The sequence below is a fragment of the Podarcis vaucheri genome, assembly GCF_965113315.1.
Source record: "Podarcis vaucheri genome assembly, chromosome: 3".
In the NCBI taxonomy this organism is placed as follows: domain Eukaryota; kingdom Metazoa; phylum Chordata; class Lepidosauria; order Squamata; family Lacertidae; genus Podarcis; species Podarcis vaucheri.
The window spans coordinates 96,639,386-96,656,635 of record NC_138761.1 but is presented as its reverse complement, the minus strand read 5'-3'; the positions used below and the strand labels follow the sequence as shown (position 1 = coordinate 96,656,635).

At 40.3% G+C, this 17,250-nt stretch overlaps 1 protein-coding gene across 1 annotated transcript; it reads left to right on the top strand.

Moving 5' to 3' along the window:
• The first annotated feature begins 31 nt into the window (after positions 1 to 31).
• Positions 32 to 16,728, top strand: CPSF3 (cleavage and polyadenylation specific factor 3). Its single transcript, XM_082215530.1, has 18 exons — positions 32 to 220; positions 4,362 to 4,425; positions 5,087 to 5,184; positions 5,403 to 5,531; positions 5,728 to 5,905; positions 6,966 to 7,055; positions 7,725 to 7,875; positions 8,021 to 8,196; positions 8,558 to 8,716; positions 9,538 to 9,684; positions 10,332 to 10,484; positions 11,188 to 11,296; positions 11,561 to 11,659; positions 11,923 to 12,017; positions 12,425 to 12,512; positions 14,136 to 14,205; positions 14,911 to 15,007; positions 16,525 to 16,728. Exons 1-18 carry the CDS (start codon positions 150 to 152, stop codon positions 16,627 to 16,629), a joined length of 2,079 nt encoding a protein of 692 aa, XP_082071656.1. The 5' UTR covers positions 32 to 149; the 3' UTR covers positions 16,630 to 16,728.
• The last annotated feature ends 522 nt before the right edge of the window (positions 16,729 to 17,250 follow it).

Sequence of the window (17,250 nt, the reverse complement as noted above, 5' to 3'; positions counted from 1 at the left end):
GACTTTTTTAGCGCAGAGACTCTATGGTGGTGCGGAAATGATGGAGAGGGAACGCTCACTTTCCGGCTGCGCGAGCGAGGCTGTGGACGAAGTACAGGTGCCGGCGAGGGCCAAGCCAAGAGGGCGCGCCGTGCCTCTTCCTCGCGGAGATGGCGACGAGGAGAAGGACCGAGGCGTTCATTCCCGCCGAGGAGAGCGACCAGCTGTTGATTCGGCCCCTGTGAGTGGCTGGGACGGTCTCGCGCCGCCGCGGCCTTCGGCTGACCAACCGCCCTTGCTGCGCGCGTGCGCACTCTCTCGCTCTGCCCCCTCGCGCGCAGAGCTTAAAGGGCTCCCATGTCTGCCGTTGCAAACCCTCACGAAAGCATTTCTCTCATATATATAGAGTGGGAGGGAGGGAGGAGAAGGATATCTTCAATTCTGTGCTGTGAACCAATAATTGCCTAACATTATCATGTTCTGGATAAATAAAATCTCTGAGAGTATCTATATTTATAAAGGTAAAGGGACCCCTGACCATTAGGTCCAGTCGTCGCTGACTCTGGGGTTGCGGTGCTCATCTCGCTTTATTGGCCAAGGGAGCCGGCGTACAGCTTCCGGGTCATGTGGCCAGCATGACTAAGCTGCTTCTTGCGAACCAGAGCAGCGCACGGAAACGCCGTTTACCTTCCCACTGGAGCGGTACCTATTTATCTACTTGCACTTTGATGTGCTTTTGAACTGCTAGGTTGGCAGGAGCAGGGACTGAGCAACGGGAGCTCACCGCATTGCAGGGATTTGAACCGCCAACCTTCTGATCGGCAAGTCCTAGGCTCTGTGGTTTAACCCACAGCACCACCCGTGTCCCTATCTATATATCTCTATGCAAATCAGGAAGATTTGGGGCATCACATGGCGGGACAGATCTCAAAAAAACCAGCATGTTTGCACTCCTGTCTCAGCGACATTGGCTTGGTCGTGTCCACAGAATGGAAGATGGCAGGATCTCCAAGGACAGTGCTCTACAGGGAGCTGGCTTCAGGCACCAGACCAACTCTTCATTACAAAGATGTCTGCAAGGGAGACATGAGGAAGGCTGGCAACATCAACCCTTGCAGATGACTGCAGTCCCTGGAGACAAGACAGAGAAGTTGTGTGTCTACAGTAGCAACCAGAGGAGGAAGGCAGACATACAGAGAGAAGAAACGCCATGGTGCATCTACAGCAGCATAACCAAATGCTTATATCTGCCCCAGCTGCAGCGAAACATGTCTGTCCTATTTAGTGTATTGGTCTCTACAGCCACAACAGGCTCTGTAACTCTCCAATGGTTTGACTTCACTCTCAAAGGCACACTCCTCCATTGCCTCTCAAGACAGATGCCAGCCACAAACATATACAGTGGTACCTCAGGTTACAGACGCTTCAGGTTACAGACTCTGCTAACCCAGAAGTAGTACCTTGGGTTAAGAACTTTGCTTCAGGATGAGAACAGAAATCGTGCGGCAGCAGAGGGAGGCCCCATTAGCTAAAGTGGTACCTCAGGTTAAGAACAGTTTCAGGTTAAGAGCGGACCTCCAGAACGAATTAAGTTCTTAACCCGAGATACCACTGTACATACTTAATCCTATCTATCTACACACACACACACACACACACACACACACACACAGAGGGGTTTTATTTATCCCAAACATGGTGTTGTTAAGCAATTATTGGTTCACAGTCCAGGGTTCAAGCTTTATGGGGGATCATGGTTAGACTCAGGAGATGGTCCCTTGATTGTTTGGATTCTCTCTGTGGTGTTGAATGAGATACTCTGTCAAGCCTTGAATAGGGGACAGATGTGTTAAGTGGACGAGGGAGCACTTTTAGAAATGGCAGAGAGCTGAGTTGGTTGATAGCCCACATTGAGAGTGCAGGAACTCTATGGGGATCTGAGTGGGGTAACTGGCCTTCTCTCTAGTAGCAGTTGCCTGCCTTGTGTCCCCAGTTATTGTCAGCTTGCATTTTTGTAAATAAAGACAATAATACAAAGTCTGTCAGCTTCCAGTGTTCTCTTAGAGGATGTAAACTCAATGCTAGTGGAATTTCTCCCCCATTCATGGATTCCACATTTATGTCTTCAGGCAAATGCTTCATGAGACAAGGTGTCAATAGGAATTTTTGTTTTCTTTCATTCATAGCAATGAGAATCCTTTCAGGCTGTCAGGTATTATTTTGGAAGCCTATCGTCAGAAATGTTGTGGAGATGGCAGAGCAAAATGCTGAGTCACATGCTGCTGCTATGTTTTCCTGTTATGTTTGGACATGAGACATGCCCCCACAGGTCCAGTCCCCCCCCCCACTGCAGGGCTATGTGTATCTCTCATCTTATTAATTGCTGAGTCACCACCATTTTGTGGGATTGGTAGATCTAGTGATTCATTTCCCAGTACAGTGGTACCTCGGGTTACATATGCTTCAGGTTACAGACTCCGCTAACCCAGAAATAGTTCTTCAGGTTAAGAACAGAAATTGTGCTCTGGCGGCGCGGTGGCAGCAGGAGGCCCCATTAGTTAAAGTGGTGCTTCAGGTTAAGAACAGTTTCAGGTTAAGTAGCGACCTCCGGAACGAATTAAGTACTTAACCCGAGGTACCACTGTAGATCCTTCCTCCCTAAGATGTTAGGAAGTAGGCTAGTATACTTTTATTGGTAAGTTGCTACAATAACTGTTGCTCCTCAGTCTGAAACAGCCTGAAATGTTTTCAAAGCACTTTGTTGATAGAACCAGTGTATACATTACTACATTTAATCTACTCTAGACCTTTCTCTGCAAGGCTCACATTTACTCTTAGAAGTCAAGGAGCCTTTCTTTTCTCACCAACTTTCTGATTTATCCTTATACGCCTCAGCAGCTTGTACAATTTTTGGCCGTTATCGTAGAAACTTTCATTCTAGCTGGCTAAGCGAAATGGATGAAGCATCATTGATTTCATGATAGGATTACCTCATCATCTTTTGTCTAGACAAGGCCTTAGCTTCAACAGCTCATAGGAAGCTCATGCTTAATTTTTAATCCGTCATCTCCCTTAATCATTTCTCTTTCACTGTTTTCCAACAAGGAGCCCTTTATCCTTTAAAGGTGACCTACAATCCTTGGTTCTAGACATATGACCTTTCATTCAACTGTAATAATTTAATGTACTTCTGAACGAGCCTGTTTCACTGTGATCCTGGATTTGTTTAATCATCTCTGCTACTTTATTTAGTTACACCATAGACATAAAAATTGTGACTTGTTTACTTTAAATACCACATTCTGTAGCTGGCTTCTAAATAACCATTTTCCTAGTTGCCTGGATATGTTGCAGGCAACCAGGCAGGAAACCTATTGTAAATTGGTGGTGTGTTGGTTCTTTTGCTTTAGGACTCCGCAGAAGCCAAAAATGACTAGGCTTAGTGTGTATGGACAGGTGTCCTCGTGAAATTTGTTTTAGACTAGCTGACCCCTGTAGCCATATTTGCAACTCTGTTTTGTTCCGTATTACATTCTGCAAAATCTCTAGAAATCTGAGGAGCATGAAATGCAACTCATTTCTCCCAAATTGTCTTGAATCTGATGAGCTATAGAAGGAATAATTGTTGAGATGATTTAAATGACCAACTACGTCTCTTACTATAATTGAGTTCATTACAGAATGTGGTATGCCTTTATATCCAAATGTGCACTTACATAACTAGGGGTACAATCTTCACTTATCTCGTAGTTACCTCCACTAAGTTCAATAGGACTTACTCTGGTTAGGATTGTGCTGTTGTAAAGCACGACTTTCAAGAGGTTTCAGTTCACATGTCACATTATTGCCAATTTTGGTTCCTCTCTTTGAAAATGGGTGCAGATGTTGAACTGGGTTCCTAGTTGAAATTCACAATATGAATGAACCTGGGCAAGCCTTGGACTTGCATACTCTCTCATCTTAGTTGTGAGGAGGTGATTATAATATTTTGCTTCAATTGTTAACTGTTTTAAATGTTATGCCCAATCATGTATAAACTCTGGTTAGTCTTGTATACATTTTACTCAGAAGTTATTTCAAAATGTGGGCTAAATAGTAGGCTTGATTGAAGGAACAATAGTTCAAAATTAGCTGCAGTTTAGGGTTCAGATGTATTGCTAAAAACGAATATGAAAGCTTCCATTCTCCTTGGGGAGCACATGAGCCTGAGGCTTGCCCAGGGCTGTTCACATAATGTTAAACCATAGTTTGGCATTACATCCAAATCAGGCCATGGAATTAAACCAAAGACATCACTTTGCTTGGGCAGTTACATATAGTTGTTTTTATATCAGTGGGTTGTTGATTGTTTTTTGTAATTTGTCACAACTTTCTTTTCACAGAGGTGCAGGGCAGGAAGTAGGAAGATCATGCATTATTCTGGAATTTAAAGGAAGGAAGATAATGGTAATCAGTGATCTAAGTTATTTATTAACGTTTTGTCACAGTAGACACATCTTTGACAGTAAATATTCAAAGCATTCTACCACTGCAAACCTCTGAAGGATTGCCTTCTTTCATATGAGCCTCTTCTGGCTCTCTCCTTGTATTGTTTCACACGCACAGCCCACATAAACACTATCTGAACTTTGATGAGTTGGGATGGACATGGGACATTTTCATTTTCAGTGTCCAGACTGAGGAAAGCCCTCCCCAGAAGTTTTGTAGGGCTACCACATTGCTCACTTTTCAGCAGTGGCATAACGTTGGTTGCCAACACCTGGGGCAGGCATGTGCCGGGCGGGGGTTGCCAAGCTAGCCTTCACCGCCGCCACTGTCCGAGTGACAGTGCAGGGATGCATTGAGCTGACATGGAAACTTTCCAGAGTTGTGTTCCTTTTATGGAGCATTGCCAACAGTGCTGGTCACTCCCCCACCCATTTCCTTCAAATGAGAGGAGAAACATTTGGGTTACACCTAAGATCACATGCTTTTAAATATTTGAAATATCAAGATGCAACATAAACTTTACTGTTTTGATGTAAAAGAGCAATCATCAGTGTATATGTGTTAATACCATATACTAGTTGTTTGTAGAAATACAATTATCGGTCATCTTTTTTTTTAGCTTGATTGTGGAATCCACCCTGGCCTAGAAGGAATGGATGCACTTCCATATATCGATCTGATAGACCCAGCTGAGATTGATCTCCTCTTGATTAGTCAGTAAGTGATGTGTTGCTCGATGCTGAAGGCTGAGGGGGATTTTGTGTTTTTATTTTAAAATGCTGAGACTCTGTAACAGATTTGTTAAGCTTTGCTGATGTTGAAGTGTTAAGTGTTAGCTGTTTTGTTACTTGATCTTTTGTTGAAACAAAAATGATCTAGCTGCATGCCATGGTATTATAGGGCTTGATTCTGAAATCTGATCTTGCCTCTTTCAGTTTCCATTTGGATCACTGTGGGGCATTGCCATGGTTTCTGCAGAAGACAAGTTTTAAAGGGAGGACCTTCATGACCCATGCTACAAAAGCAATTTATAGGTGGCTTCTGTCAGATTACGTCAAAGTTAGGTGAGTTCATCCTCATACTTGTGGGATAAAACTTTTGTGAAATGATACCGTAATTTGAACAATGGATGTGTAATATTTTTGCCTGTTGCATTGTTGCCCTTTGTGCACTTTGTGGCGACCGTCTTCTGAGTCCGGCACAATCTTATCTTCAAAAACTGGGCAACAGGATGACATTTTGCCTTACTATTTTATACAGCAATATATCAGCAGATGACATGCTGTATACGGAGACGGACTTGGAAGAAAGCATGGACAAAATAGAAACTATCAACTTCCATGAAGTGAAAGAGGTGGCGGGAATCAAGTTCTGGTGTTACCACGCAGGCCACGTTCTGGGAGCAGCCATGTTTATGATTGAAATAGCTGGAGTGAAGGTATTTCCTTAGCTCACTAGATAATCCAAGTAGGCGTGTTATCAGTGGGCCTTTATTTATATTAATTTACCTCTTCAGTGTGTTTTGTCGGTATAGGATTTATTCACCATCACATTTCTATTAAACCTGTCACATTAAAGCTCCATGGTGTAAGTCAGAGGTAGGGAACCTTGGAACTGCACCCCTCCAGTCCTCTCTGCCTGGCCCTTGACATTCATTTGGCCACACACCCAGCCCTCACTGACCCTTTTCCATGGCTTCATTGAGTGCTTTAGCTTGGGGGGAATGTGTGATAATACTTCTTGCTGGCTGAAAATTTGATAATGCCCCTTGCTTGCCTGGATAGAGGGTGAAGAAGCTTTCATGTGTTCATGTGTGTTTATTCTAAATGTGTGTGCACCTGAATTTTGTACAACTGGAATGTAGTCTATGTCAGATCTATTATGAAGGACTTAGTTTTTGGAAATGGGTATTTTCAGTTCTTCCCAAGGACCTATTAATCCACACAATAGCAGGTTTAAACACTGCCAGCTTTTATTATTGCAGGATAGAAAGATTAGCACATATTCAGGCTCTCAGCAGAAGTAATTTTAGCATCAGAAGTAGTGATAACAGCAGAATAAGTTCTGCTTTCGCATCTCATTCATTTAGGGATTCCTTTAATTCCAGTGAGCATATCCTAGATTTCTATGATTCTTCCACCCACCTTTTGCCTCTGCCTCTGCCCACCACTGGAGTGTGGCCCGTTGAAGTTTGCTCACAAGGGAATTGCAGCCCTTGGCTAAAAAAGGTTCTTCACCCCTGGTATAAGCTATTGTTATTGGAAGTTAAGGGTTATCCATCTGTAGTGCTCAAGTAGTATGCATGAAATTTCAACTTCCCATCATAATTTGTGATACAGGCTTCCCCTTAAGCAATTACTGCTTGGTCCATGAAGGACTATGGATGAACCAATAGACATTGACCTTTAATTTATTTTTTTAATTTAATTTATTTTTTTTACCATGGTTTATATTAGTTTTTCTGTCTAATTACAGTGTACATTGTTTCTTTGTCAAAGCTTTTATACACAGGTGACTTCTCAAGACAAGAAGATAGGCACTTGATGGCAGCTGAGATTCCCAATATTAAACCAGATATTCTTATAATTGTAAGCTTCTCCTATAATAATTCGAAGTGAAAACTCGAATAACATAGAAAGTGTTCACACTCCTTCAAACTAAGGCACCTCTATTTAACACACTCTGGAAGTGGGCAAATAGTGCAGTGCACTTAAAAAAAAGGAGTGCTCTTTGGTAATTTTATAAAGTATGATCAAAAAGTAATTTTTGCAAGTTTGAAAAATAAACCCCTTAAATGGCGTATATGTGTATTTGTATGTGTATATATGGGATGAATATGATTTAAGAATATTTTTTGTGGGGGAAATCATAGGGCAAAGTTTATCGTCATACTACAATTCATGATTAATCATACAAAATAAGTTGTACACTCTTGTCTTAGAAAATTACAACAATATATCAAAATTTAGCTCTGGTTTATTAAATTCTCATGCTAGACATGTTTGAGATCAGGTATAGTGCCACAGCCATGCTGATCGACACAACTCATTACATTTTTGATGGTTTGAAGAAGCAATTCCTATTTTTGTGAGCAGTTGGTCTACATATGTTCTGGAATGTGGGTGGCAGATCCCGTGGCATTTTTTAGTAATCCCAAATAGGAATAGTGAGGCTGTGACTAGATTGTGGCATAGTCACACTGCCATTCTGGTCATGTGTCTCATCATTATTTTTAATGGTGTGTCTTTTGGCCTTAGGAATCTACCTATGGTACACACATCCATGAAAAACGTGAGGAGAGGGAGGCGAGATTCTGCAACACTGTACATGATATTGTAAACAGGGGAGGCAGAGGTCTTATTCCTGTGTTTGCTTTGGGAAGAGCACAAGAATTGCTTTTGATTTTAGGTATGTACCTGCACATCACCTCTTTCCAACTTTACATGTTCATTGTGTCTGAAAAAACTACATGTCCATCTAAATTATATTTACTGTTCTTAGTTTTCATAATTTGTTAAAGTTTTGTGTTGTTGTTGTTTTTTAAAAAACCTAGATGAATACTGGCAAAATCATCCTGAGCTTCATGAGATACCTATATACTATGCTTCCTCTCTGGCAAAGAAATGCATGGCCGTGTATCAGACCTATGTCAATGCCATGAATGATAAAATCCGCAAGCAAATCAACATCAACAACCCATTTGTATTCAAGCACATTAGTAATCTGAAGGTCAGTGTGAATAAATGAAATTTTAATAACGTGAATGTATAGAAAGGTTATGAAGAACTATAATTCTGACTTAAAATTGGGCATCAAACCCTTTTCAGAAGAATTCAGTCTACCAGCAACTCTTACCTGGGACTAGCACTAAACATGCCTCTGATAAGCATCCTTCTGGGATTCATGTATATGGCATCATTGCCAGAACCCTGCAGAAATACTTTGAGCTCACTGAGGATCCCATAGAGTCCTTTATAAAAATACATCACTAAAAGACTTTTTGTCCCTGAGAGCAAGGGTAACAGTTAAGGTGGAACACTTTTCTCTGACTTTCATAAAATGGAATAATAATTATTCTTTGTTTACCTAGAGCATGGATCATTTTGATGACATTGGCCCAAGTGTTGTAATGGCTTCCCCCGGTATGATGCAGAGTGGATTATCCAGAGAGTTATTTGAGAGCTGGTGTACTGACAAGAGGAATGGAGTCATCATAGCAGGATACTGTGTGGAAGGAACACTTGCTAAGGTGAGGTATATTTTGACTAGTGGTATATGTTAATATGAAGGGCAGGCAGCTTAAAAGACTTAATTATTTTACCAGGAAATCTGGAGTGAATTGGGCTACTGTTTTGGTGCCCCTGTACTTACAGTCTGATGCATACTTCAGTTTGTACCTTTTTTATTCTGAATGAAAGAATACCAAGAAACACTGGTATGAAAAATCTCAAAGCTGGAATCCAGTGATGGAATATATTCAGAGGAGACTAGATATGTCACGGTGAATTGCATTAGAATAGGACAATTGCAATATTTTGCTAGATAGAAATGTGTGTTTGTGCTGGGAAGAAATTCTGTATTGACTGTTTTTTATACATGTATATATTTAGTGTAGGGATGCAGTGGCACTGTGGTCTAAACCACCGAGCCTCTTGGGCTTGCCGATCATAAGGTCTGCAGTTCAAAACTGCATGACGGGGTGAGCTCCCGTTGCTCTGTCTCAGCTCCTGCCAACCTAGCAGTTTGAAAGCACACCGGTGTGAGCAGATAAATAGGTACCACTGTGGTGGGAATGTAAATGGTGTTTCCGTGCACTCTGGCTTCCGTCACGGTGTCCTGTTGTGCCAGAAGCGGTTTGGTCATGCTGACCTGGAAAGCTGTCTGTGGACAAACGCTGGCTCCCTCGGCCTGAAAGTTGAGATGAGCGCCACACCCATAGTTGAATTCAACTGGACTTAACCGTCTAGGGATCCTTTACTGCTTTTACCTTTATATTTAATGTGTATCTTCATAATAAATAAATATTCTGAATGAAATAATATAATGGGTGCATTTTGTTTATTGTTGCAGCACATCATGTCTGAACCTGAAGAAATTACAACTATGTCAGGACAGAAACTCCCATTGAAGATGTCTGTGGATTACATCTCTTTCTCTGCACACACAGATTACCAACAAACCAGCGAGTTCATCCGGGCACTAAAACCTCCCCATGTGGTTAGCGTTTATTTTTGTTATTTTCAAGAAGTACAGTTTTTGTCAAATACCAATGCCAGTTCAACAAATTCCATTTTAACTAGCCAGAGGTGAACAGTAATTCAAAGTTGCAGCACCACTCCTCTTCCATGATAAACTATGCTTTAGGTTTTCTTCCACGTTTGAAACAAAAGTGATTTTTCTGGAGAGTGCTGCTGTAAACAGTGTGTAAAGCTTGTAGCTTCCAGAAGAAAATATGTGACTTACATTGTCTAAAATGATTTGGAGGTAAATCAAGCGAACATGAAATGAAAGAAGATAGAAGAAGAGGCAGGAAAATAAAGTGGTTGAAAAATGGAGAGGAGATGATGTGGGAAAGGGTCAAAGAACAATCCAAAGAGAGCTGAGTTCCAAAGAGCTGTGTGGACTTCAGGGATTGTCTCACTTCACCCTCTCTGCAGCCCATAGCATCCACTCAAAAAAGCTTCTCTGGTTTGTGAAGCGCTCTCAGTCATATACAGGTGTAGGATACAGGCGCATATTCATGACACCACCACTCCTTTTGTAAAGAAGGGCTGTTTCTCCTCCTCTTCCCTAAGCTGCCACCTTCCTGGCAACGCATCAGGAGTGCCTATATTTTGACAACTAACAATGACTTTTTCATGCAGATATTGGTTCATGGTGAGCAGAATGAAATGGCCAGGCTGAAAGCGGCAGTAATACGTGAATATGAGGATAATGATGAAGTTCACATAGAAGTCCACAATCCTAGAAATACTGAAGCCGTAACACTAAACTTCAGAGGAGAAAAGCTTGCCAAGGTAAAAGGCTAATGTTTTCTTCATCACAAGAAGCACATTTACCTAGTCATCGGGTTATTTCTTCAAAAATATATCTAATTCTTGCAAAGGGACAAGTCAGTATATTGGATGATGAACACAGCACACAGCTCTTATATCAGGAAGCATAGCATCCTCTTGCCTTTGTTTAGGAAACTTGTTCTTGCTCTCATCCACAGCCCATTACAAATACACTGCTCAGTATGCTCCATAATCTGCTGTTGGATATTGCAGGGTTGCAGTTGTATGAAGCCTTTGAAATATATTAACAGCTTCAAATAACATGCATGTGCACACTCTTTGTCTATGACCCCACCCAGGACCACTACTCAGAGAGGTCGGGAGAACTAGTGATTCTGAAAAAGACAAGAATAGGCCAATCATAACGTAGAGAACTATCACATGGGATTATTGGTGGGCTGTCCATTCTGAAGTTGAGAAAGAACATGGCAGCTTGTAAAGGGAGTTTTGTAATTGATGGGTACTTTTGAGTCATGCTTGCTGATAAATTCACCTTGAAATTTTGGTACATGGTCTAGTACACAGAATGAGAAGCGATGCTGTATCCAGTTGTTCAAATGGGGACTGTTTTTCATCACCACCCATTTAAAAATATCTATCCTATTTGCAATTCCCATACACTTTCTTACACATAGTCTTGATTTTTCTCTTGTGATTTCTCTAGGTTATGGGCTCACTAGCAGATAAGAAACCAGAACAAGGGCAGCGCGTTTCAGGGATACTAGTTAAGAGAAATTTTAACTATCACATACTTGCTCCATGTGACCTCTCCAGTAAGTGAAAGTGAAAACATTTATTATCCTTGTTCCATTGATTTGGATCCCTAACTTTCTTTATGTAAACAGTATAGAGTTCCTGTTCACAGAAGGGGCTTTTGCATCTTTCTTCTTTCTACTCCTGTGAATGTGGGTCCCCAAAATCTGGAATTGGTGTGGGACAGTGCAGCTGGTGAGGAGGAGGGAAATTTCAGGCAGAAATTTACAGAGGAACAACTTAGGGTCTAATGTTGTCTTTTTTGCTCTCCTTTTTTTTTACAGATTACACTGATCTGGCTATGAGCACTGTGACACAAACACAAGCTGTTCCATACACAGGCTCTTTCAGTCTGCTTTATTATCAGCTACAAAAGCTAACAGGTGCGTAACTAGAGGAAGCCGCTTGAAGTCTCTCCAAAATTATTATTGGAACTTGCTTGATGAAAAGATCAGTAATGGTCAACAAACTGTTGAAACAACATCCAGCATAACCCACTGTGCAGCTGGAAGAGATTTTTGGGCACATTTTAGGACCATTTTGAATTCATGAGTTGCAATAGATGCACCCAAGTGGTATGTACAGTGTGTGCCCAAGAAATATTTAAGCAGTGATGCATTTATTGTGGTATTTTATATTTTTCAAGGTGACATAAAAGAAATAGACGTCCAGGATAAGCCAGCTTTGAAGGTTTTTAAAAACATTACTGTGGTCCAAGAGCCGGGTATGGTGGTGCTGGAGGTAAGGACAGAATACAAGTTTCTGTATAACTGTTGTGATAACATACAAGAGGCTTTGAAACATAGTTGGGCTTCCTGAGGTGAGGGAGTGCTATAATCTTATACCCCCACATACAATGTCAGGTAACCAAGCCTTTGAAGTCAGTGGGACAAGGGAGCAAGGCCGATAATGATGAATGTAGTAGATTGGCAGACTCATAACATAGCCATTCTAATAGCCTAGTCGCAACCACTTTGAACTTTATAGTTAAAGCCAACATAGTTTCCCTCTTAACCAGAATTTCAAACCAGCTACAAAACCAAATAAATGTAGAAAGCCAAAAACAAAATTACTTCAAATGGAATTCCAACAATTAATGTGCTCTTTAATTATTCTTTTTCCTCTCATTCTGCTTTTTCTCCCTCCAGTGGGTAGCAAACCCTGCTAATGATATGTATGCAGACACTGTAAAAACAGTGATACTGGAAGTTCAGTCCAATCCCAAAATTCATAAAGGTATTCTCCCTTTTTATTTTTATATATAGTATACTTTTAATAGTGTGTGTTTCTGTGAAAAGATGTGAACTAATTTTATATTGGAGAATACAGTTCTGCCAAGCCCAGGGTCCTGAGACACAATCCACTGTCTGGCTTCCCATTACTTTTAGCAGGGCTGAAATAAACAGAATTATATAAACTCCTCCCTTTAATATGAAACTGGATTTTGAGGCATGTATAATGTAGCATTATTAAAGTCAATTTCATGTGCAAATAGGTATATTAAAACACAGGGACATTCTTCTAAATTAAATCATGTCAGTCATAGAACATGTTATTAATTGGAATTCTATAGGTCAAATAAGGGACACGGGTGGCGCTGTGGGTTAAACCACAGAGCCTAGGACTTGCCGATCAGAAGGTCGGCAGTTCAAATCCCCGTGACGGGGTGAGCTCCTGTTGCTTGGTCCCTGCTACTGCTCTGGCGGGAAGGTAAACGGCGTTTCTGTGCGCTGCTCTGGTTTGCCAGAAGCGGTTTAGTGATGTTGGCCACATGACCCGGAAGCTGTATGCCGGTTCCCTCGGCCAATAAAGCGAGATGAGCGCCGCAACCCCAGAGTCGGCCATGACTGGACCTAATGGTCAGGGGTCCCTTTACCTTTTACTATAGGTCAAATATGTTCAGAATCTAACGTTCTGGGAAATTAATCTTCAGAGCAGAAACATACAGTAAGCCCACAACTTACGCAGGGGTTACATTCTGGAAATCATGCCTAAATCCAAAATGGGTTCAGTGGCGAGTGGAATTACCAAAGTCATTTTCCCCAGAACCCAGCCCCCTTTAAAAAAATTTAAAACTTATGCTGTGCGCATAAAGCTGAATGCGCACAAGCTAAATGCACATAAAATGTGGGCTCACAGTATTATCTGTAATGAAATGGTACTAGATAAACCTGGTTCCTAAATGTATCAGTTGAAGAACTATTATTATTAAAAGCTGAGCTGTTAATAGTTCTTCTGTAAATGCCAATAGGCTGCAAACTCGTTTCATGTTAAGAAACAGAAGCCTGTAACATCACAAAGCTCATTCGGTGTCTTGCTTGGATACAGATTTCACACCCACAGGGTGTGTGAGACCTTGTTGGTTCTCTTTCCTCCCCTTTGCCCCTGGAAAAGTGTGGGAGGTGGCACTGGTGACCTCAAAAAGAAGGGAGAATCTGCAAAAGCCATTGCCCTCCCCTGCCCCACTGGTGAGGAGGATCTCTCCAGTGAATCAAAAGCCTTCCAGGGACGGAAGGAGCCCTTCAATTGGCAACAGACAGCAAATTCTGGATTCAGCCCATAATGATCATACTTGTCTATAACCTAATGCATGTCTAAGAATCCAATAATTACAGCATGAAGTTCAGATCCAGCTATTCCCCTCCACACACACCAGCATGATCTGAATTAGCTAAGCACAACTTCATTTACATAATAATGTACAAGAAACTATTTAGACTTGTAGGAACTCAGTAGTATGTGCTAATATTTTCCTTGTCGTTTAATGCCTGTTACATTATAGCTACATATATGTAGCCCAGCTACATTATAACAAATGGCAATTACAATGGAATGTAAAATGTATGGGTTTTTTTCCAGCTGTGGTACATAAAATTCCTAAAAAAGAAGAGATAGATGCATATCACAAGAAGATGGAGATTATGCTTCAGTAAGTTATAACATCACATAACCCTCTCTTTCCCACAAAAGATAACTATCATATATTTTAGTACCTTTGTTATTGAACAAAATTAATTTGGGGGGCTTGCTCAAAACCTTGTATTTAGACCAGCGGTTATACTGAAAGGCCCAACATTTTTAAAGTGTTAAAATCCATCTAATAGTATGGAAATCATTCTAAAAAGGTTTGAATTTGGTTCTTTTCTAGAAATTTGTTTGAAACAGAAAGTTAGATTCTTAGGCTACAGTTCTATAGAAATCAGTGGGGCTTATTTTTGCAAAAGAAGCCGGAGGAACATCACCTGGCTGTGAGGCATGAAGGCTGCACCCTGCAAGGCCCTTTCCACCTGCCCTAGGGGGCAGGGCCCACACTCACCCAGCCCTACTATGTTAAATATGTATTCTGTAGTTGACCTCCTTTGTAATGTTTTATTTTGAAATCTTTAAGATGATATTTTAGTTTTCTGTTATGTTGCTTTGACTGTATATAATTGACTTTTTCAAATTGTTTTATTGATTTAATATGTTGTAAACCGCTTTGAGATTTTTCTTAAAAATATAAAGCAGTATAGAAATTAATTAATTGATTGATTGATACAAAGGATCACACAGCTAAACAGAAAACACTGTAGTTAAATAGTTATATAATTTGGTGCCATTCTCTGTTTATTAATGATTAATCTTTCATTTCTAGGGACATGTTTGGAGAAGACTGTGTAAGTGCTAAGAAGGATAATGTACTGAGCATCACTGTGGATGGAAAAACAGCAAATCTTTCATTGGATACACGGGTATTTATAGCTAAATTTCATGCTGATGTATTGTGTCTTGTGTAGCCGATGAGATTTATGCTTAGGAATGTATGCAGCACCTCAGTAGGCTTTCTGAAATCTAACAGCTAACCATGCATTTTGGTGACCATTGTCAGAATAAATCGTTCTTTTCAGAAGATTTCCAATTCATTATTGCATTTCCACTTTCAACACTTAACCTTTTGGTTGATCACACTTGCTAGAAGATAGCACGAAATAGAATGATAGAGTGATGTAGAATTGTTTCTTAAATTTCTGCTCACTTTCCAACTAAAGCTCATAAAGGGACTTGCAATTATTGTTAATTTTAAAAAGTACTGTGTATAAATTAAATACTCAGAAGGATTACAGTAAATTATGTTTTGTAAGGAATGCTGGAGATCTGCTGGGTTGTTCCTCTTATATTGGGAGAAGTGGGGAGGGGAGGCAACTTTTGCTGACTCCTCCTGCCCCCTGCAGTCCCACTCTACTTCTCCCAATATAAGAGGAACAACCCAGAAGATCTCCGGCATTTCTTACGTCAGGATGCCGCTGCTTTACGGCAAACAATGTTCCCTGATAGACATTTTATATAGGTATGAAATAGTCAACAAATTCAGCATTCGTGCTCGCTTCGGCAGCACATATACTAAACAAATTCAGCATTCACGGCATTCTTTACATCCACCTACCCAGTCAAAGTTATTGAGGTTGCGTGCTCTTAAATGAATTAATTAAGAATGAATTGGGCACATTATTGCTGGCATAGCACCTAGAATTAAAGTGCCTTGTCAAGCTTGCTTAAGGCTGTTAAACTCAATGGTACTAACCAAGAGTAACTGGCTACATAATTGTATGACTTTGGCTGAGATCTAGAAAGCCATTTAGGCTGAGATGTAGGGGTTTGTGGTAGCCCGTTGAAAGTTTCGACCACATTTCATGAGCAGTTAGGGGAATTTAAGTCTAAATTTATGTTGGATTCATGGAATGAGTTATGTGGGTGGGTGTTTAGATTTTTAAAAAATTGTCTGGCTTCTATGCAGAGTCTTCTCTTTTTTATTATAAAATATTTATTAACGTTTCACAAATTATACAGACAAACACAACAATACAAACAAACACAAACAAAAAAAGAACAAGTATAATTTCAAACCCTTATTTTCTTATAACTTACTTCTCCGACCTCCTCATACCTCCCCTTTCTGCATTCCAATTTCAAATTTAAATTCAGCAAATCCTCACCCTTAAATTTATCTAATTTTTAACCTTTATTTTCTTTTAACTTAATCCTTACAACTGTAATCCACTTAATTTCTAAACCAGCATCATTCTAACATTCATTAATTTTGCAATGTTTCTTAAGATAGTTCTTAAATTTCTTCCAATCTTCTTCCGCCGTCTCTTTTCCCTGGTCTCGGATTCTGCCGGTCATTTCTGCCATATGCAGAGTCTTCTCAAGAAGATCTGAAAAATAAATTAGGGATTTGCAAATTGATTCTTATTTTCTTCTCTTCTAGACTGTTGACCATGAACCAGGATGTGAAGATGATGATGAAACTCTTCGGGAAATGGTGGAGTTAGCTGCACAGCGACTCTACGATGCCATTACCCCTGTGCAATAAACTGATTGTCCATTGTATATTTTGGGGCCTATAGAAAAATTGTTACAAATCTGTTTATTCTCGATGTGGTTTTTAAAAAAATAAATGTTCTTTAACAAAGTACGTTTACCTTTTTCTTAGCCATAAAACTGTTTTAGCCGCAGGTGGGCAGATGGCAATAGCAGACTTATTGATATAAAATGGAAATATATTATAGGAAGTGATCCTTTTAATAAGGTCTAAGAAGCAGAAATATGCAACCTCTTATAGGTGTAAGATAACATCATATTGTTAGGGACAGCTCCTCTGTAACAAAGTAATTGTGTTATCTTTTAAAAATATATTTAAAAATATGTTTCTTGTTAATGGCCTGATTATAAAACTTACAAAGACCAAAATCACAAGTAACTTGTGGAAACTTCAATAAGCTTCAGAAGCTCCCTCTTTTAACTATAGCCCTCTGCACCACCTGGGAATCTGCTCCAAGACACTAGAAACTATCTCTGATGTGACACCAGAGGTCACAGTTGGATTTCGGGAAAGTCCTAGAATGTGTATGATACATACACCTCTTTAGACCCAATGTGTGTTTTGTGTCCTTGATTGACTTACAAGTCATTAATTATCACACAGACCTAAAAT